This window comes from Somniosus microcephalus, chromosome 6 (genome assembly GCF_052327205.1).
Source record: "Somniosus microcephalus isolate GS21.2 chromosome 6, FLI_Smic_1.0, whole genome shotgun sequence".
Taxonomy (NCBI): Eukaryota; Metazoa; Chordata; class Chondrichthyes; order Squaliformes; family Somniosidae; genus Somniosus; species Somniosus microcephalus.
The window spans coordinates 224758516-224781394 of NC_140992.1; the positions used below are offsets into that span (position 1 = coordinate 224758516).

General features: G+C 48.4%; 1 protein-coding gene and 1 long non-coding RNA gene across 4 annotated transcripts in view; one reads left to right on the forward strand and one right to left on the reverse strand.

The window, feature by feature from the left end:
- Positions 1 to 6732: 6732 nt before the first annotated feature.
- On the reverse strand, positions 6733 to 13570 carry LOC147116487 (uncharacterized). The gene is made up of 2 exons (XR_015078818.1): positions 13481 to 13570; positions 6733 to 7224 (listed from the first exon to the last, which is right to left on the reverse strand). It is a non-coding gene; the product is annotated as an uncharacterized LOC147116487 (long non-coding RNA).
- A 52-nt stretch (positions 13571 to 13622) lies between these two features.
- Positions 13623 to 22879, forward strand: part of peds1a (plasmanylethanolamine desaturase 1a) — a 136993-nt gene continuing 127736 nt past the window's right edge. The window contains exon 1 of one of the 3 annotated variants that reach the window (XM_085991490.1): positions 13623 to 14023. In XM_085991490.1, the coding sequence (XP_085847616.1) occupies positions 13852 to 14023 (172 nt within the window). In that variant the 5' untranslated portion in view covers positions 13623 to 13851. The remainder of the gene's footprint in view (positions 14024 to 22879) is intronic. The other 2 variants (XM_085991492.1, XM_085991489.1) reach the window with 2 other exon arrangements.

Consider the following 22879-nt stretch of genomic DNA (forward strand, 5'->3'; position numbering starts at 1 on the left):
AGCATTCCCTTTCAAGTCGAAAGCGATGCGTCAGACTTTGCCTTAGCTGCGACCCTCAATCAGGCTGGGAGACCTGTGGCCTTCTTCTCCCGAACCCTTCAGGGACCTGAAATCAGGCACTCTTCTGTCGAGAAGGAGGCACAGGCTATAGTGGAGGCAGTGCGGCACTGGAGACACTACCTAGCCGGCAAACGTTTCACCCTGCTCACCGGCCAGCGGTCGGTGGCTTTCATGTTTAATAACAAACAAAGGGGGAAAATCAAGAATGACAAAATACTCAGGTGGAGGATCGAACTATCCACGTTCGACTATGATATTATGTACAGGCCGGGAGCCCTTAATGAACCCCCAGACGCCCTATCGCGGGGAATGTGTGCCAGCATTCATACGGACAAATTACAGGGTCTCCACACGACCTCTGTCACCCAGGGGTCACCTGACTATACCATTTTATAAAGTCCCGCAATCTGCCCCACTCCATCGAGGAGGTCAGGGCAATGACCAGAGCCTGCCGCATCTGTGCGGAATGCAAGCCTCGTTTCTACAGGCCTGACCGTGCACACCTTATCAAAGCCACACGGCCATTCGAGCGCCTAAGTCTGGACTTCAAGGGACCCCTTCCCTCTGCCGACCGTAACGTATACTTCCTCAATATCATTGATGAATATTCCCGCTTCCCCTTCGCCATTCCCTGCCCAGACATGACCAGTGCCACGGTCATCAAGTGTCTCTGTAATCTATTCTGCATGTTTGGCATGCCGAACTACATACACAGCGATAGGGGGATGTCATTCATGAGTGACGAGCTGCACCAGTTCTTGCTCTCGAAGGGGATAGCCACTAGCAGAACCACTAGCTACAACCCCCGGGGTAATGGGCAAGTGGAAAGGGAGAATGCTACTGTTTGGAAGGCTGTCACGTTAGCCTTAAAGTCAAAAGGCCTTCCGACCTCCCGCTGGCAGGAAGTCCTCCCAGACGTGCTCCACTCCATAAGGTCTCTGTTATGTACTGCCACTAACGCTACCCCTCATGAAAAGATGTTCGTTTTCCCCCGGAAATCCACCTCGGGCATATCTCTACCCGCGTGGCTGACGTCTCCGGGGACAGTACTATTGCGGAAGCACGTGAGAGGCCATAAAACGGACCCCCTTGTGGAAAAGGTACAGCTCCTCCATGCAAACCCTCAGTATGCCTATATCGAATACTCTGACGGGCGAGAGGACACTGTTTCCATAAAAGACCTCGCTCCCTCGGGGAGCGGAGAGAACGATGGGAGACTACCCGAGGAAGACCTACACTACAAAGAGACAGGACGCCCAGAGGTATCAATACCCAACTTTAACCTGGAGGACACTGCAGATAACCTGGAAGACGCTGCGGAGGCCCGGACAGCGGAGGAACCAGAATCCACTCCCCTAGAGGCACCCCAACCGGCTTTGCGCTGATCACTGAGAACTGCAAAACCTCCTGACAGACTCACTTATACCAACTTTTAAGAAACATCACCCCGATGGACTAAATCTATAGAAGGGGTGAATGTAATGAAATCTGTTTGTCTTGATCCTGTATTCGTTTTGCACTCATGTACATTACCCTCCCCCACTGTGTATAGTTTCACTTCCTCTTTCCCGACTAACCTGGGAGGTTCCAGGTCTTGGCTCTTGGCTCCGCCCCGACTTCTCTTACATAAAGATCCCAGGATCTGTATGACTCATTCCTGTGAACCAGTCGGCGTATTGAGATGCTAGCTCTGATCTTAGTGATTAAAAGCCAACTTGTTTAAGTCTATAACTTCTAGTTTTGTGGTTATTGAAGGCCCATCACTTTGGCACTGCCTTTAATGCCTTACAATCTTTGATGCTCAGAAATCATCCTTCATTTAAAAGTGTCCGGAAATCAGGATGTGTTCTCCTCAGTTAAGGATGGATGAAAGCTGACCCTCCAAGGTACCTTCTGCTCTTCCTTTGTCACCACCAGCTGCTCCCTCATGCCTTCACTAAAGTGTGTATTACCTGCTGCACGCTCTTCTACCTCAATCTAAAAATCCTCGAGGATGGATTAACTGATCTGATACTTTGTTGGTGAGGGGTGCTGCATGCTATAAGGTGCTGACTTCTGTCTCCCTAGTCCCAAATTCAGCTTCATGCAGCTCAACTAAACAAGGAAAAGATGAACATGGGTTGCACTGATGCCTTGATGAGAACGCTTCAGATCTAGATTTCAGCAGAGTAACATGGAATTGTTCTACTGTGTGTGCTGTAGTACCTGTGAGTGAGTAACTGAGTAAGAACGAAAGAATAGTCTTTTAATACAAACCCAGAGCTAGGGCTAGGCTTCCTACATTCCCATTCCCTGCACTGCCAATGACCTCTCTGCCAAAGATCTCATGCAGCTACAGTAGATGTAGATGTAATCTGGGCGGGCAGGGACAGGATTTGGGGTGGTACTCCTTCTCCTGCCCATCAAAAACTCAGCCAGAAGTTGGGGCAGTCACATAATATACCTGGCCACAGAGAGAACGCATTTCCTGTCATTTGCACTCCTAGCAATGCTGTGCACCTGGAATGGCTGTGTGTCCCTAGCAGCTAGGGCCTCTGAGGGATTTAAATTTAAAAGGCTGGTTTCAGCAATGTAGTCAATCCACAGAGCAATTAATCCCATTATTTTCAATTGACGGATCCAACATCTTTTTTGTTGACTTCGCAGTGGTCCTTGGTCAACTTATGCTGTGGCAATGATAATCCTTCCCTTCTCCACTTGAGGCAGGCACTCTGTTGGTAACATGTAAATGCCCCTACTCGGGGATTTGGGATGGCGTTAGGGATGCAGCCATAGCTGGATGGAAGTTCTGCTATGCCTGAGATCTGTGCCCCCAAAAGGCCGCCCCAGAAATTTCTGGGCTTTTTTTTAACTGAATAGAGGTGATACTCGATGTTCTTGACAGTTGAAACTTGTTTACCATAAACAACGATCATTTGGAAGTGAATGTGGACACAGCATGGCTTTATTTTTTAAGTAACAATTCTATAATGTACCTGCCATAAAGCAAACTAGTTTATCTTTCAATATTTGTAGTGTAGGAGTCTACGTACTCCTAGCAAAAAATACTGAACTCGGATTTATGACGCCTGATTTATAGTCTACGGACCGGAAAGCGGATTGTGTCCGTTCTGTGATCGGTACGCCACACAGCTCCCCACAGAATCCGCTAGTAGGGAGTGTACAAACCGGCGTGGCGGCTTGATGGCACGGCTGGAACGGCTCTTGGCGGTTGGTGTCGGGTTCGTCGGACTCCAGGTGCGCCAGCTTGAGCCGGTCGACCGACACCTTGTCAGTTCTGCCGCCCACTTCGAGGAGGAAGAACTTGTTCCCCGTCTGGAGTACCTTGTAGGGTCCGTCGTATGGGGGCCGTAGAGGTCCTCGGTGGGCGTCGTGGCGCACGAAAACAAATTTGGCCATGTGCAGGCTAGGTGGTACGCGGGTTGCTGGTTCGCCGTGCCGGCCGGTGGGTACCGGAGCGAACTGTTGTGCTCGGTTGGCGAAAGCGCGGCATTGCTGGTCAGCCGACCAGGGGGTCATGGCGGTGGGCAGGAACTCTCCGGGTACGCGCAGCGGCTGGCTGTACACGAGTTCCGCCGCCGAGGCTTGCAGGTCTTCCTTGACCGCGGAGCGTAGGCCGAGTAGCACCCATGGGAGGCGGTCGATCCAAGCCTCGTCCTCGAGGCTGGCGCGGAGGGACGCCTTCATGGACCTGTGGAATCGCTCGCACAGTCCGTTGGCTTGGGGGTGGTAAGCCGTGGTGCGGTGAACGGCCACCCCGAGGTTTCGGGCAATGGCGGCCCACAGATCAGAGGTGAATTGCGGGCCTCTATCCGACGTCATGTCGGAGGGGACGCCGAACCGAGCGACCCAGGTACCGATGAACGCCCTCGCGGTGTGGTGAGAGGCCGTGGACGATGTCGAACACCCGTTTTCGCCAGGACGCCGGGACCACGGGGCGGGGTTGCGCCAAGGAGGTGTCGCATTTGACTGTGATGGCGGGCGAGCCGCAGGCGACGTCGGTCAGTCGCAGCCCTGGAGGGTTGTGGGCGCGGAGAGCAGATCGGAGTCGGTGCGTTGCTCCGCTGCCAGTTGAGCATAGTCCACTGCCAGGTGGGCGCCGTGGACGGCGGGGCGGGATATGCAGTCGGCCACCACGTTGTCTCGACCGGAGACGTGCCGGATGTCTGTGGTGAATTTGGACACTGCGGCGAGCTGGCGTTGTTGCCTGGCTGACCACGGGTCCGCAGATTTCGCCATCGCGAATGTCAGGGGTTTGTATTCGACAAACGCGGTGAAGGGGCGGCCCTCCAGAAGAAATCTAAAATGGCGGACTGCCAGGTACAGTGCGAGGAGCTCGCGGTCAAAGGCGCTGTATTTGGCCTCCGGGGGGCGCAGTTGGCGGCTGAAAAAGGCCAGCGGTTGCCAGGCCCCGTCGACCCACTGTTCGTACACGGTGCTGACCGCATGGTCGGAGGTGTCTGTGGTGAGGGCCACCCTGGCGTTGGGCTGTGGGTGAGCGAGCATGGTGGCGTTGGCGAGCGCCTTTTTGGTCGAGTTGAAAGTGGTTAACATGTCCGCCGACCACTCGGTCGCCATTCTGTCTTTCTTACCCCGGAGGGCTTCGTATAGGGGCCGCATGAGGGAGGCCGCTCCGGGAATGAAGTGGTTGTAAAAGTTGATCATCCCCAAGAACTCCTGGAGGCCTTTGATGGTGGTAGGCCGGGGGAACTGCTGGACGGCTTGCACCTTGGCGGGCAGGGGAATGGCTCCATCCTGCGTGATGTGGTGGCCAAGGAATTCGATCCTGCTGAGGCCGAATTGGCACTTGGCTGGGCTGATGATGAGCCCGTGCTCACTGAGCCGCTGGAACAGGGTGCGGAGGTGCTCGATGTGTTCCTGCTTGCAGGAACTAGCTACCAGGATGTCATCCAGGTAGACAAAGAGGAACTTCAGGTCCCGGAGGACCGAGTCCATGAGCCGCTGGAAGGCCTGGGCCGCGTTTTTGAGGCCGAAGGACATTCGGAGGAACTCGAATAGCCCAAAAGGGGTGATTATGGCCGTCTTGGGAACGTCCGTGGGGTGGACTGGCACCTGATGGTAACCGCGCACCAAGTCGACTCTGGAGAAGACTGAGCGGCTGGCCAGTCTAGCTGAGAAGTCTTGAATGTGCGGTATGGGGTACCGATCCGGCGTGGTGGTGTCGTTTAGGTGCCGGTAGTCCCCGCAGGGGCGCCATCCCCCGTTGGGTTTGGTGACGATGTGGAGTGGGGAGGCCCAGGGGCTGTTGGAGCGGCGGATGATGCCGAGCTGTTCCATTGTGGCGAACTCGGCCCGCGCGATCTCCAGCTTGGCCGGGTCCAGCCTGCGGGCGTTGGCATACACCGGTGGGCCTGTGGTGGGGATGCAGTGTTCTACCCCGTGCTTAGCAACCTTCGCGGAGAAGCTCAGGTTGGTGAGGGCTGGTAACTCAGCCAGGAGTGCTGAGTAGTCGTCCGTTGAGCGGCCGCAGCACTGCCACGCCATTTCGGCGGGTTGAGGGGGGAGCCATGGCACCCGGGACAGGTGACATGGTGTTCATGTCCACGAGGCGGCGCCGAGGCATGTCGACCAACAGGCCGTGGGCGCACAGGAAATCCGCACCGAGGAGCGGGGTGAGCACCTTGGCGGTGATAAACTCCCAGTGGTAGCGGCGGCCTGCGAGGTCGATGGTGACGGTGTGGGCACCGTACGTCCGGATGTCGGTGCCGTTGGTGGCAGTCAGCGCAGGGCCGCGGCCGCCTCGCTGGATCTCGAGGGCGGACGCGGGGATGATGCTGCGCTGCACACCCGTGTCGCATAGGAAACGGCGTCCGGAGGCGCTGTCCGTAACGTACAGCAGCGCGCCTGCTTGCCCCACAGCCATCGTGTAGGCCGGTGTGGGGGCGGTTGGAAACATGCAGGGATGGCTGCAGCGGCGTGCCCGTGCGCCGAACTGGGTATGGAAGTAGCAGTAGCCCTGGGTCGGAGGGCTTGGGGGACGTGGGGGCCTGGGGGGCCTTGTGGCCGAGCTGTGTGGCCGCGCGATAGAGGGTGGAGCGCGCGCCGACGCTGCGGAGGCCAGGTCGGGGGTGACGGCGTGGTTGGAGCTGGCGGACAGGAGCTTATCGGCTTCATCGGCCAGGGCCTCGAGGTCCGTGAGGCTGGACGCCACGATCGCCGGGCGGATGCTGGGAGGTAGTTGGCGGATAAAGAGCGTGCGGAAGAGGGAGCCGGGCGGTTTCTCGTCGGTCAGAGCAAGCATTTGTGAGAGCAAGTCTGACGGCGTGGAATCACCGAGGCCCGGGAGGTCGAGGAGGTGGCAGTTGCGCACGAATTGGGAGGCTGTGAATTTTTTAATGAGCGCGGCCTTGAGATGTGCGTACTTGCCTTCCTCCGGAGGGTTTTGTAGTGTTGTCCAGACTTTCGTGATTGTGGAGCTGCCCAGGGAGACAAGGAGGTAGTCGTACATCGTTGCGTCGGCGGTGATGCCGCGGAGTCGGAATTGCGATTCGGCTTGAAGGAACCAGGCGGTGGCCAGGTTCTCCCAGAACTCCGGCAGCTTCACAGAAACTGCGTTTGTGTCAGCCATGGTTACGCTTAAGAGTCGTCCTGAGCGTCGGGGTCACCAATGTAGGAGTCTACGTACTCCTAGCAAAAAATACTGAACTGGGAGAGGTTCAACAGAAAAGGTTTAATTGTTGAGGCTGCATGCTGAACACAAAATGGAGTCAGAGACTACACAAAGTACAACTCTCTTTCATCAGTGCACAGCTTCGACTGCTCCTCCCCCGCTCTGGGCTTAACTATGTTGCAGATCGAGTTTCTTAAAGGTGTGATCCTTCTTAAAGGCATGACGCCTGATTTATAGTCTACAGACCGGAAAGCGGATTGTGTCCATTCTGTGATCGGTACGCCACAGTAGAATCATTTTTGATTCATTTAATTTTGGTCTAAATGGAGCACTATATCTAATGGTGGGGATTGGGAGAGGGGAGGAGGAGCTGTCACACACCCAGCTCTTAAACAATCAGCAAAGAAGCAAATGAAGTAACGCTGTTGCTACTGTCAGAAGCACGGATCTTCAGTGCTATCGGCCTTTACAGCAGAAAAGAAGCCAGGTAGTGATGTGAAGGCGCCATGCAGACAAGCAGACACTGTTGGTAACTGTATGAAAGAGAGGAAATGAGAGAATGAGATAGAGGGAGAGAGGAAGTGAGAGACAAGGAGAGGCAACGAGAGAAAGAGAGAGAGGGATAGAGATTGAGCAAGAGAGAATGAGAGAGACGGAATGATTGGGTAATCAGTGAAATCAAATTGAGAGACACACAATAAGAGGGAGTTAATAATAGTGGGGAGTTGGAGAGAGTGGGAATCCAGATTGTAATTAAAAAGTTGGAACCTAAACATGTCAACTGTCACATGATTGAGATGATTTCAAAATTTCTTGCATGCTATACTTGTATCTATAGTGATAATATCAGTGAGCATATTAAATTTTAAAACCTACGACTCTTTGTTGGGGCATGTGACTATTTTGGGGATTTTTACACAAGAGCATGTGTTCAAGTCACTGACCCCTTGCAAGCCTTTACTTGGTACTGTAAATCAATTGAGATCCAGGAATCAGGCAGAGAACCTCAGTAACTGTACTCTGGTTCACTGGAAGGCATCATGAGCTACCATATAATTTCCTTGCCTTCAGAAGACAGAAGCATAAAACCCATATCAGACTGTAGCTCAGCTAGAAACCAACAGCTTTATTTACTGTTAAACAGGGAATTGAATAGTAATCAGTACAAACAGTATATTGTTAGTACATACAAATTTTACTATCATCCTCCAAATTTTCAGAACAACAAAGAATGTTTCTCCTGTGCTAACTCTCAACCTTTGTACCATGGTCACACTCTTCTCACATGTCAAAATGCTACCACAGAGCCTCTGATTAGCCCTGTATCTCTGCTCATTTCAGATTGACTGGTGAGCTGAGCCAGAACCCTACAAGTGGAAACTCCTAGCCACAGAGCTGTATATTAAGGGGACTACAAAGAATTACCCCAGGCCTTCTCAAAGACCCATCCCATGTCTTTACCCAAAGTACAGTTGTCAATCAAACCCACTGCCCCCAAAAGACACCAATGATCTCAATCGCATAGAATATTTGCACCCATCACTTGCGTATTTGTGTGCTGTGACCAGCAAATAAATGATCTCTTGTAGATAAATATGATTAATATCAGTGAGTTGTATTTAAGACTTGTAGCTCTTTGTCAACACATAACTGCTTTTACCAGCTCTTGAGCTTTGAAAGGTTGTCCACCGTGTTAAATGTTGTTCACTTTGCTGCTAAATCCACCAGATTAGTAGTGGTGTTTGATTTTCTTTACTAAAACATAGTTTGGGTTTCCAATTGCAAACAAAAAAAATTCAGAGCTTATGTGGTAGCTAATGCACCATTTTGGATTATCTGAATAATTTAGATTAACTTTGGGAGTCCACAGCACTGGCAAGAATTGGAGACTCAAAAAATTAAAGATGCTTAGAAGGCTGTAATCTAATCTCAGAGTACAGATTTATCATGCCAACTGAGCCTGCGGTTGTATCACACGCCATTTCTCTGCACCATGTGCCCTGCTTCAATCAGTTCTCTGGCTTTGACTCCAGCATAAATCACACTGGAAGATTCAAGATTGGACCATTGTCAAATCGAATTCTCAGAATAAATACTGTGTTGCAACACTTCAGTAAAGGAACATAGTGACCTGCTAAAGTGCCCTGTAAACACCTCAACTGGTTGAAAACAAAGTTGTATGCAAATAAATAAAAATGATGATTTGACGGAACTATTATATCAATAATTGTCAACTCTCCAGATCATTGGCTTCCTTGCGATCAAGGCCCGCCCCATCTACTTCATCCGCTGAGTGTACTGGAATATTGGGCTGATGGAAATCTGGTTCACGGATGGTAACTCCTTCACCTTTATGGAAGCCCGGCTACATGTTTCACCATGCCCCTGCCCAAACAGCCAAGGTGTCAACATTGCTGTCATTGGAAAGTCCCATCTTGACTTTTCCTCTCAAGTTTTGACACCTTTTCTTTGCTTGATTACATTTTACCCACTTTCAACTCACCTGCCTCCACTTTAAGGTCCTTGTCATCTACAACCCTCGGGAGCTCCATCATGATTTCTTTACTGAGATCTCCTCGCTATTCTTCGCCCTTAGACTGAACGACTTCTCCATAGTGACTTCAATCTTTATCTAAACTCCCCTAGTTCCTTTTCCTCTTACTGCTCTCCCTCCTCTATACATTGAACCTTATCCTACACATAAGCTCCCCTACCCACACCCATGGTCAGCCCTTTGACCTTGCCATCAAGGGACAAGGCTTGCCAAATCCAAGGTTTTGATTGTTGACAAGGTCATCACTGACCACTGCTTTGTCTCTCTTTTTATCCACATGTCCATGCCCATTGCACTGTTCCCAGTACCCCCACCCTTCATCCTGGAAAAACTTCCTCCCAGCTTCCTCACCAATACTCCAGCTCCCTATACTCTGGCCCTCTACTTTCCATGACACTGGTGCTATTGTTGACGTTCTCAATGGACCCCTTGATTCTTTTCTTTGATATCCTTTTCTCCCCCCAGTCTCTCATTCCTCTATTCCTCTTGGTACAGCTCCCACCTCTGTACCTTCAAGTCTGTAGGCCATCAACACTTCAAGAAAAAGCATACTTTTCTTTCTATGGCCAAACCTTTCTACCACTGCAGTATCATCCTTGAGAGTAAAGCCAATCCCACACTCCAACAACCAGCCAACTCCTTTGACTCCTTAATTCTGCTCCTTTCATCTACACCTTCAGCATCGGGTGCAAGGAGCTTAGGGACTTCTTTGTCTCAAAGGTTAAAGCTGTTTGCCTCAAGCATCTTCTCCTCTTCCTCTCGCTATCCACTTCCTAGTACAGCCTCTTCTCTATCCTAGTCCTGATGCCATATCATTCTTCAATTTTTCTCCCATCTCCCTCTCACCCTCACCAGCTTATCTATATGAGACCCACCTCCTGCTTCCTTAACCTTGTTCCTATCCAAATCATGATTATTCAACAATTTGTACTGGCTTTAATGCTCGTTAACATTGGTGATGGTCATCCTGATACTGTTCCCCCTATAGTGCTGCCTCTTCAACCATGGCTCAGTTGGTAGCACTCTCGCCTCTGAGTCAGAAAGTTGTGGGTTCAAGTTCCACTCGAGAGACTAAAGCACAAAAATCTAGGCTGGCACTCCAGTGCAGTACTGTGGGAGTGCTGCACTGTCAGAAATGCTGTCTTTCAAATGAGACATTAAACCGAGGCCCCGTCTGCTCTCTCAGGTGGACGCAAAAGATCCCATGGCACTATTTCAAAGAAGAGCAGGGGAGTTATCCCCGGTGTCCTGGAAGTATTTATCCCTCAATCAATATAACAAAAACAGATTATCTTCACATTGCTGTTTGTGGGAGCTTGCCGTGCACAATTGGCTGCTGCATTTCCTACATTGCAACAGTGACTACACTACAAAAGTATTCCATTGGCTGTAAGGCACTTTGCAACGTACTGAGATCGTGAAAGTCGCTATATAAATGCAAGTCTTTCTGTTCTTTTTTTCTATAGCAGCCTGGTCATCATCTCAGAAATGTCCAATTCCAGATTTTATTTTATGTCAAAATTGTGCAGGGCACAGCAGGCTATGTGGGACACATTAGTTGAAGCATACTGCAGAATCGCCCTGCACTGCACAAGGCAGGGTGAGGCTCCCCTGTCGATGTCATGGACTCTGGTACCGCGTGAAGGTGACAACTCTGAACTGGGAGCCTCAGTCAGAGCCGATCTGTACTTGGATTTCACACATCAAATCTGGCCAGCACAAATTGACCTGAACCAAACAGAGATCGCAGTGTTTGGGGCACTTTTCACAGGGCACATCATCCTAACCCCATGGCCTCTTTGTGTGCCGTAAATTTCTATGATTCGACGATTTCTAAACCACTCCTTAGATTCGCACTTAATAAAGGAGAGTTTTCATAGAATGAAAGAAGTCACAGCACAGGAGAAGGCCATTTATGCTGGTTCTGGTGCTCTCTCCTATAACCCCATTTCCCCCAAATTCATTTATATTCCTCCCTTTCATATACTTATACCATTTCCTTTTAAATGATATTCTAGTCTCTACCTCAACTGCCACTTGTGGTGAAGCATCCTATGATCTAATTGTCCTCAGTTCAAAAACTTTCTTTTTCCTTCCCCCTTGGTTCTTCCAGTGAGAATCCGCAGTCTCTGTCCCCTTGTTCCCCATTCACCCACCAGTAGAAATGATCTTTCAGTTTGCCCACAGTAAGGTCCCCAGGTTTCACACTCCTTTTACTGGTTGCTCCTCACATGGCACTGCGCCCACTCGCCATGTTACCCCACTGTTCAAAAAAGGTGGTAGAGAGAAAACGGGGAATTACAGACCAGTAAGCCTGACATTGGTAGTGGGGATAATGCTAGAGTCCATTATAAAAGATGTAATAGCAGAGCACTTGGAAAACAGTGACAATATCAGACAAAGTCAACATGGATTTACAAAAGGTAAATCGTGCTTGACTAATCTACTGGAATTTTTTGAGGATGTAACTGGTAGAATAGATAAGGGAGAACCAGTGCTTGTGGTGTATTTGGACTTTCAAAAGGTTTTCGATAAGGTCCCGCATAAGAGTTTAGCGTGTAAAGTTAAGGCACATGGGATTGGGAGCAAGGTATTGACTTGGATAGAGAACTGGTTGGCAGACAGAAAGCAAAGAGTTGGAATAAACGGCTCTTTTTCCGAGTGGCAGGCAGTGACTAGTGGGGTACCGCAGGGATCGGTCCTTGGACCCCAGCTATTCACAATATATATTAATGATCTGGACGAGGGAACTAGATGTAATATCTCCAAGTTTGCAGATGACACAAAGCTGGGTGGGCGTGTGTGCTGTGAGGAGGATGCCGAGAAACTCCAGTATGATTTGGACAGGTTGGGTGATTGGGCAGAAGCATGGCAGATGCAATATAATGTGGATAAATGCGAGGTTATCCACTTTGGTGTCAAAAACAAGAAGGCAGATTATTATCTGAATGGCAATAGATTGGGAGAAGGGGAAGTGCAACGAGACCTGGGCGTCCTTGTGCACCAGTCGCTGAAGGTAAGCATGCAGGTGCAGCAGGCAGTTAAGAAGGCAAATGGTATGTTGGCCTTCGTAGCAAGAGGGTTTGAGTACAGGAACAAGGATGTCTTGCTGTAGTTGTACAGGGCCTTGGTGAGGCCACATCTTGAGTATTGTGTGCAGTTTTGGTCGCCTTATCTGAGGAAGGATTTTCTTGCCATGGAAGGAGTGCAGCGAAGATTCACCAGGCTGATACCTGGGATGGCAGGAATGACGTATGAGGAGAGATTGGGTCGATTGGGCTTGTACTTGCTGGAGTTTAGAAGAATGAAAGGGGATCTCATTGAAACTTATAAAATTCTAACAGGACTAGACAGACTCAATGCAGGAAGGGTGTTCCCGATGGTCGGGGAGTCCAGAACCAGGGGTCACAGTCTAAGGATAAGTGGTAAGTCATTTAGGACAGAGATGAGGAGGAATTTCTTCACCCAGAGAGTGGTGAACCTGTGGAATTCTCTACCACAGAAGGCAGTTGAGGCCAATTCATTAAATATATTCAAGAAGGAGTTGGATATATTTCTTAAGGCTAAAGGGATATGGGGAGAAAGCAGGGACAGGGTACTGAATTTGGATGATCAGCTATGATCGCATTGAATGGCGGAGTGTGCTCGAGGGGCCGAATGGCCTACTCCTGCTCCTATCTTCTATGTTTCTATGTTTCTCCCGTTCCCCACGAACTCCCTGCTCCCGACCGCCCTGCCTGAATTGCCGACCCCATTATTGGGCAACCGGTGATGTCACGGAGTGTGTGTGGGGTGGGGTGGCACTAGCAGCAGCGCCTGGGAGATCCAAGCCCCAATTCCAGGAGACTCCTGAGCAGTTCAGGAGGGTTGACAAGTGGCAACCCTAGATAGGATCTGATCAAGGATCTGTGCAACTGAAGCATCATTTGCTCACTTTTGTATTCCAACCCCTTTTGAGATATAGGCCAACATTCCATTAGCCTTTTTCATTTGCATCAGGGCAAATTAGAGTTTGAAACCAAAACGAGCGTTTAATTCTCCTGAATTTGGTATGAAATAGAATTTAAAAAACCCTGTAAAAATACATAAAACTGTTTGGAAACTTTTGTGAAGTAAACCTGTTTATCGACTGGGAAAGATAATGGAAACCATTTATTGATTTATGATCTTTAACTTTTGGAGTTTGAGACGAGGAATTTCTATCTGTAACTTTCTTGCTGTAGCCAGTGACCTACCAGGGAGTGCACGCAGTTTGTGCTGGTGCAGGCTCGCCGCCTTTGCATTGCACGCACGGGGCTGCACGTCCTGCCGTACCGGGAGGCTGGGAATCTTCTCCGCGCCGGCTGCCCTTGATCCTCAGCCTGTCGCCGGCCTGGCTGCATTCAAAATATATCAGTGTTGACTTGCGGGTGGATCGGATTGAAAGGCGAGGGCGGTGCAGGCAGCCTGTCAGATGCCGGCTCGGTGCAGCAGCTGATTGCAGTCAGCCCAGCCCCGCCCCGCCCCGCTCACCAAGTCCCCGGCTCACGGGAGAAGAGCCCCGGGGGGGACTCGAGCCTCTGTCACCCGATCGGGCCGCCGGCTTCTGCGATCCCTTTCGTGCAGGATGGAGGAGACGGCGGCTGCCCTGTTGTCGGAGGTGGAGCTCGACCAGCGGTCCATGGCTGAGGAGGACCCGAACGGCAACGAGCACGGAGCCGGGGCGAGGAGCAGCACGGTGCCGCGCTGGGGACCGCAGCACGCTGGGGCCAGGGAGCTGGCACAGCTCTACTCGCCGGGTAAGCAACGGGGAGCCGGGGGCAACGCGGTGAGGTACCACCTGGGTACATCCACACAGCCAGGGGAGAGACAAGGGAGTCTGGCCACAACTATACATAGCAGGGTGAACCTGGGCCACACCCAAAGAGTACCACTTGGGATACAGATCTAGACAGGTGAACATAGCTGGGAAAGTCTGGGCAACTGTAGAGCAGTGCAGGGACACCAATACAACAAGTATTCTCTAGAAGTTTACAGCAAAGGAGGAGGCCATTTGGCCCATCTGTCTGTGCTGTCTCTGTTAGAGCAAACCAAAACGAATCACCTTTTTCTCTCCATAGCCTTGTACTTTCCTCTGCTTCAAATATTTATCCAACTTTCCCTGAAGAGCTGCAATGGTCTATGGCTCTACCACTCCCTGCAGCAAAGCATTTGTATTCCAATTACATAGGGAACAGTTGAGTTTAATATTCACAAGATTGTCATTTTGGAACTGGGACTCCTGCTAAGCTATCCCGACATGCAGTCTGGAGGGTGCTACAGCAGTTTGTATGCATGTGTGTCAATCTCCAAGTTTGCAGATGACACAAAGCTGGGTGGGCGTGTGTGCTGTGAGGAGGATGCAGAGAAACTCCAGTACGATTTGGACAGGTTGGGTGACTGGGCAGATGTATGGCAAATGCAGTATAATGTGGATAAATGCGAGGTTATCCACTTCAGTGGCAAAAACAGGAAGACAGATTATTATCTGAATGGCAATAGATTGGGAAAAGGGGAAGTGCAACGAGACCTGGGTGTCCTTGTGCACCAGTTGCTGAAGGTAAGCATGCAGGTGCAGCAGCTGGTTAAGAAGGCAAGTGGTATGTTGGCCTTCATAGCAAGAGGATTTGAGTACAGGAGCAAGGATGTCTTGCTGCAGTTGTACAGGGCCTTGGTGAGACCACACCTTGAGTATTGTGTGCAGTTTTAGTCGCCGTATCTGAGGAAGGATGTTCTTGCCATGGAGAGAGTGCAGCGAAGATTCACCAGACTGATACCTGGGATGGCAGGAATCTTCTTATCGTGTCCACGGACAGTCTATACATAGCCCAGCCAGAACTGGACACATTTTTGCACCTTGTTGTTGAATTAGGCAAGATCTGCAACAGTGCAGGGTTCCTCTAACGATGGGCATTGCAGGAGATGTTGCATAGTCTGTGCCTCAGTTCCACATTCACAAGTTGTCAGGCTGGTTGAATATCCCCATTTGCTTAGTGACACCTTTGAGCAACCTACACCGGTCCTAAGTCTGTTAAGGCACTTCCAGGTTGCCCAGTTGCAATTAGCTCCTGGGGGAAGGCTTTCATCAAGTAAAATTTCCATCGCTGGGGGTTGTTCAAGACTGGCGAGCCGGTCTTTCCACAAGGCGATGCGGGCTTCAGATGAGGTTGATTGTAATGGAACAACACTGTTCATGAAGCTCTTTCTTGACTTTAGGCGGCTGGGTGTAGGTGTATGACAATGCAGAGGGTGTCTCTCATCTGATGTTTGAAGGAGTCGTTCTTTCTTGCTGGCTACCATTCTTATATCGGGGAGCGATACCCGCCAGGATATATAGGCTGTTGGTGTTTGTTGGAATGACGTATGAGGAGAGATTGGGTTGATTAGGCTTATATTTGCTAGAGTTTAGAAGAATGAGAGGGGATCTCATTGAAACGTATAAAATTCTAACAGGACTAGACAGACTAGATGCAGGAAGGATGTTCCCGATGGCGGGGGAGTCCAGAACCAGGGGTTACAGTCTAAGGATAAGGGGTAAACCATTTAGGACTGAGATGAGGAATTTCTTCACCCAGAGAGTGGTGAACCTGTGGAATTCTCTGCCACACAGGGCAGTTGAGGCCAATTCATTAAATATATTCAAGAAGGAGTTGGATATATTTCTTGAGACTAAAAGGATATGGGGAGAAAGCAGCGACAGGGTACTGAATTTGGATGATCAGCCATGATCTCATTAAATGGCGGAGTGGACTCGAGGGGCCGAATGGCCTACTCCTGCTCCTATCCTCTATGTTTCTATGGTAGTACTCTTGCCTCTGAGTCAGAAGGTTGTGGATTCAAGTCCCACTCCAGAGACTTGAGCACATAATCTAGGCAGACACTCCAGTGCACTACAGAGGGAGTGCTGCACTGTTGGAGGTGCTGTCTCTCAGATGATACGTTAAACCGAGGCCCCATCTGCCCCCTCAGGTGGACCTAAAATATCCCATGGTGTTCTTTTGAAAAAGACCAGGGGAGTTCTCCCCATTGTCCTGGCCAATATTTATCCCTCAACCAACATCACTAAAACAGATGAACTGGCCATTATCACATTGCTGTTTGTAGGAGCTTGCTCTGTGCAAATTGGCTGCTGTGTTACAACAGTGACTACACTTCAAAATTACTTTGGGACATCCTGAGGCCGTGAAAGGTACTATATCAATGCAAGTTTATCTCTTTGTCTATTTTTCCTCATCCTTTTACGTCTACCTGAGAGAGCAGACGGGGCCTTAGTTTAATGTCTCATCGAAAGACAGCACCTCCGACACTGCAGCACTCCCTCAGCACTGCACTGGAGTGTCAGCCTAGATTTTTGTGCTCAAGCCTCAGGAGTGGGACTTGAACCCACAACCTTCTGACTCGGAGGTGAAGGTGCTACCCACTGAGCCATGGCTGACTCACGACTCACTTGTATTTATATAACGTAGCCGGCGTTGGTGAACAAGAGTAATGTGCACTGGGTTTCTGGTAACCTAGAATATGGGTTTGAACCTATGCAGACGTATGACTCTGTATATCCTCCCTTTCCTCAGTAAAAATGTGTAAAGTGGATTAACTCCATTGGCATTACTGTAAGGGAATCCCTTCCTAACTTTGGTGTCACCAGTGGTGGGAAGTGGATGAGTGCCTTTTTATTGTTGCAGGATACTTCCACTTTACTGAGAAAATGGAAGAGGAGTCCTAGAAATATGATTATTTGTAAAGTAAATTGTTTTAATAAATAACTAACTACTAGGGAGGGGACACATCTCTGGGTAACCCCTGGAATTACCTTCTGCTTTGAATCTTTCAGAAGTCAGTATTGTAGCTAAGCTAGATACTTTTCTGAATTGAACTTGTGCAGTTCTATCCCAAATTATGTCGTGTTGTAGGATCTCTGGCATCCCTGAGTTGGCGTATCAAACATCTTGACATCCTAGGTTGGCAGAATCTCTGCCGCCATACGCTTCTGACTTTTGACTGTAAATATAAATAATAAGAGCTGCAAACTTTAATTAAAGAGCCTAAAACTAAAACTGTCAGTTTCATTTAAATATATAGCCTAAATATAGAGCAAGACAAATACTACTTGTAATGATTAAATTAGGATTCTTCATCAGGCATGAGAATTGTTTTGCCTTTTAACTAAGATTAGATGTCTAGTATTTTAAATATAGTTGGAGATGTCACTAACTAATTACAAAGTTACACCCAATGACACCGTTAAGTTAATTCACTGTGGAAGTGAGACTGCAAAGACCACGTTTAATCTCCGGTCTGTGCTGAAATTAGATGATCTCAGTTGGGACGATAGTTGGGGCACAATAATTGGCCTTAGCACCCTTGGGCTCAGGAGAGGAAAATCACCTATGGTTCTAGTTCCTGATTGTGATTTCATAGCCCCTGCCAGAAAAAGCGCATGTATGGGTGTCATGCAAGGATAGGATCAGGCATGGCTGTGATGCCTCATATAGTTGAATAACTTGCAGAACTCCCTCGTTGTTCAGGTGACACATACAAACATATGAAAAGATGGAGAGGAAAAGACTTGGCAGTCCATTGAGCCTGTCCCAAACAGTTATGATGCAACTAAGCATCAGGATCCCCAGTATTGCTTCCACCAATAGTTGTGTAATCGCCTGAAAGGCAAAAAAAAGTATATTTAAAAAAAAAAAAAAGCCCTAGGCCAATTCAGGGGGGACAATGTATCTGGAAAATCTGTCTGTAAACCCTGAAGGTGATCAAAACGACTTCCAGGATATCACGGTGACTATGAGGTACATCACATTTAGGACACAGTGATAACAGCCACAACAAGCAACTGATCCAGCTCCCTGTTGAATGTTCGCAGAGAATCCACACTCCTGGCAACTTGTTCCAATGGTTGATGACCTGCTGCAAAAAGAACCTCTTGACGTCGAACCTGTTTGTACGCATGACCCTCCTGTTTTGCCTAACCTGTCTAGTTCAAATCGCCTGTCCACACAAACACAATCTAGTTTGTCCACCATTTTCAATACTTAACTTAAATCACCCTGAAGTCTATGCTAACCTAGAGTAAAAAGACCCAGCTCTCTTAAGCCTATGGGATTATAAGAACATAAGAACATGGAGCAGGCCAATCGGCCCCTCGAGCCTGCTCCGCCATTCAATAAGATCATGGCTGATCTGATCCTAACCGCCAATCCACTATCACAGAACCATCTCCTGCATCTAACAGAATTAGACACACGAAATAGGAGCAGGATCAGGCTACACGGCCCCTGGGCCCGCTCCGCTACCCACAGGGCCATGACCGATCCGAACCTAGACTCATGTCCAAATTCCTGCCCGCTCCCCGTAACCCTTAATTCCCTTTACTTCTAGGAAACTGTCTATTTCTGTTTTAAATTTATGTAATGATGTAGCTTCTACAGCTTTTTGGGGCAGCATATTCCATGGACCTACCACCCTCTGAGTGAAGTAGTTCCTCCTCATCTCAGTTTTGAAAGAGCAGCCCCTTATTCTAAGACTATGCCCCCTAGTTCTAGTTTCACCCATCATCGGGAACATCTTCCCCCGCATCCACCCGATCCAACCCCTTCACAATCTTATATGTTTCAATAAGATCGCCTCTCATTCTTCTGAACTCCAATGAGTAGAGTCCCAATCTACTCAACCTCTCCTCATATGTCCATCCCCTCATCCCCGGGATTAACCGAGTGAACCTTCTTTGTACTGACTCGAGAGCAAGTATGTCCTTTCTTAAGTATGGACACCAAAACTGTACGCAGTATTCCAGGTGCGATCTCACCAATACCTTGTACAACTGAAGCAATACCTCCCTGTTTTTATATTCTATCCCCCTAGCAATGAAAGCCAACATTCCATTGGCCTTCTTAATCACTTGCTGCACCTACATACTAACCTTTTGAGTTTCGTGCACCAGGACCCCCAGATCCCTTTGTACTTCAGTACTTTCCAGTTTCTTGCCATTAAGATAATAACTTGCTCTATGATTTTTCCTGCCAAAGTGCATAACCTCACACTTTCCAGTATTGTATTCCATCTGCCAAATCTCTGCCCACTTACTTAGCCTGTCTATGTCCCCTTGCAGGTTTTTTATGTCCTCCTCACTCACTACTTTCCCCCCATCTTAGTATCATCTGCAAACTTTGATACGTTACTCTCGGTCCCCTCCTCCAAATCGTTATTATTGATTGTAAAGAGTTGGGGACCCAGCACTGACCCCTGCGGAACACCACTAGCTACTGATTGCCAGTCTGAGAATGAACCATTTATCCCAACTCTCTGCCTTCTGCTGGATAGCCAATCCTCTATCCATGCCAGAATATTACCCCCAATCCTGTGATTTTTTATCTTAAGCAATAATCTTTTGTGTGGCACCTTGTCAAATGCCTTTTGGAAGTCTAAATACACTACGTCCACTGGTTCCCCTTTATCCACCCTATATGTTACTTCCTCAAAGAACTCCAGCAAATTTGTCAAACATGACTTCCCCTTCATAAAACCATGCTGACTTTGTCCTATTAAATTATGATTATCCAAATGTCCTGTTACTGTCTCCTTAATAATGGACTCCAAAATTTTACCTACCACAGATGTTAGGCTAACCGGTCTATAGTTTCCAGCCTTCTGTCTACTGCCCTTTTTAAATAAGGGTGTTACATTAGCAGTTTTCCAGTCTGCCGGGACCATTGCCGAGTCCAGGGAGTTTTGGAAAATGATTACCAATGCATCCACAATCCCTACCGCCACTTCCCTCAAGACCCTAGGATGTAAGCCATCAGGTCCAGGTGATTTATCCGCCTTGAGTCCCATTATTTTACCGAGTACCACTTCCTTAGTGATTTTGATCGTGTTTAGCTCCTCCCCCCCCCCCCTATAGCCCCCTGTTTGTCCAGTGTTGGGATATTCTTAGTGTCCTCTACTGTAAAGACTGATACAAAATATTCATTCAGTGTTTTTGCCATCTCCATATTTCCCACCATTAATTTCCCGGTCTCCTCCTCTAAGGGACCAACATTTACTTTAGCCACCCTTTTTCTTTTTATATAACTATAAAAACTCTTACTATCTGTTTTTATATTTTTTGCTAATTTACTTTCATAATCTATCTTCCCTTTCTTAATCAATCTTTTTGTTATTTTTTGCTGTCTTTTAAAGTTTTCCCAATCCTCTCTCCTCCCACTAGATTTGGCTACCTTATATGCCCTTGTTTTTAGTCGAATACTATCCTTAATTTCTTTACTTAGCCACGGATGGCTGTCTTTTCTTTTACACCCTTTTCTTCTCGGTGGAATATATATTTTTTGGAAGTTGTAAAATAACCCCTTAAATGTACACCACTGATCATGTATCGTCTTACCCTTTAATCTATTTTCCGAATTCACTCTACTCAATTCCGCTCTCATACCTTCATAGTCTCCTTTATTCAAGCTTAGCACACTTGTTTGAGATCCAACCTTCCCACCCTCTAATTGAATATGGAATTCAACCATGTTATGGTCACTCATTCCAAGGGGATCCTTTACTAGGACATTTTTAATTAATCCTGTCTCGTTACACAGGACCAGATCTAAGGTTGCCTGCCCCCTGGTCGGTTCAGTTACATACTGCTCAAGAAACCCATCCCTAATACACTCAATGAAACTCAATGAACTCATCCTCAAGGCAGCCCTGCCCAATTTGATTTGTCCAATTAATATGATAGTTAAAATCCCCCATAATTATAGATGTTCCCTTATTACAAGCTTCAACTATTTCCTGATTGATACTCCGTCCAACAGAGTTGCCACAGTTCGGAGGCCTATAGACTACGCCCACTAGTGTTTTTTTCCTCTTTATTATTCCTTACCTCCACCCAAACTGTTTCATTGTCCTGATCTTTTGACCCAATATCATTTCTCTGTATTACAGTGATTCCTTCCTTTATTAACATAGCCACCCCACCTCCCCTTCCTTCCTGCCTGTCCTTCCTGATCGCTAAATAACCTGGTAAATTTAATTCCCAGGCATTGTCACCCCGCAGCCATGTTTCTGTAATGGCCACAAGCTCATACCCATATGTAGTTATTTGTGCCATTAACTCATCTATTTTGTTACGAATGCTACGTGCATTCAGATAGAGAACTTCAAAGATGTTTTGTGACACTTAGTTCCTGCTTTTGCCCTTTTTATTACTTTACCTTTTACTCCATACCTCTGCCCCTTCCTGACATGCTCTGGTTTTCAATTTCCCCACTGCTACCTAAGTCTATGACCTTCTCTGTTGTCATTTGTATTATTTGCTCTCTAGGAACCTCCCCCCCCACTAGTTAGTTTAAAGCCCTCTCTACAGCCCTAGTTATATGATCTGCCAGGACTCTAGTCCCAGCACTGGCCAAGTGAAGCCCGTCCCAACGGAACAGCTCCCTCCTGCCCCAGTACTGGTGCCAGTGTCCCAGGAAGCAAAACCCATTTCTCCCACACCAGTCTTTGAGCCACGCATTTAACTCTCTAATTTTATTTGTCCTAGCCAAATTCGCTCGTGGCTCAGGTAATAATCCAGAGATTGTTACCCTTGTGGTTCTGCTTTTTAATTTGGCCCCTAACTGCTCAAACTCCCTCAGCAGAACCTCCTTCCTTGTCCTATCTATGTCGTTGGTACCAACATGGACCACGACAACTGGATCCTCCCACTCCCACTCCAAGTTTCTCTCCAGTCCAGAGGAGATGTCCTTAACCCTGGCACCGGACAGGCAACACAGCCTTCGGGACTCTCGCTCTCGGCTGCAGAGAACTCTATCTATCCCCCTAACGATACTATCCCCTACCACTACAACATTTCTTTTAACTCCCCCCCACTTGAATAGCCCCCCGCTCCACGGTGCTGTGGCCAGGTTGCTCATCCTCCCCGCAGTCCCTGTTCCCATCCTCACAGGGAGTACGAACCTCGAACCTGTTGGACAAGTGCAAGGGCTGCGGCTCCTCCAACACTACCTCCTGGATCCCCGTACCTGCCTCACTTCTCGTCACACCATCCTGACCCTGGCCACGGACTACATCTGAATTAATTAATCTAATTGGTGTGACTACCTCCTGATACACAGAGTCCAGGTAACTCTTCCCCTCCCTGATGTGTCTCAGTGTTTGAAGCTCGGACTCCAGCTCTTCAACACGGAGCCGGAATTCCTCGAGCAGCCAACACTTACTGCAAATGTGATCACCGTGAGCATCAATGGTGTCCACCAGCTCCCACATATTGCAGCAGCAACACATCGCCTGATCTCCCATTTTTTGTAATTAATTAAATTTATTAATATTATTCTTAAATACCCTCTGCCTCGATTCTAGATGGTGAATATCACACCTTAGAAACTATAAACCAAGGAGATTTAAGCTTAAAAAGGGAGAAATACTTACCAACCAATCACTTACCCGCTTTGTGGTGACGTCACACCTTGAATACTTTTTACCCCTCTCCTTGCCTGAGATTGGAGATTGGTGAGGCCTACCTGAGCCTCTGGGGCCTCTTGTAGTCGCTCTGCCGCTCAGCTCCGCCTCCACCCGCTGCCGATGCCGCACTGGGGCCTACCTGAGCCTCTGGGGCCTCTTGT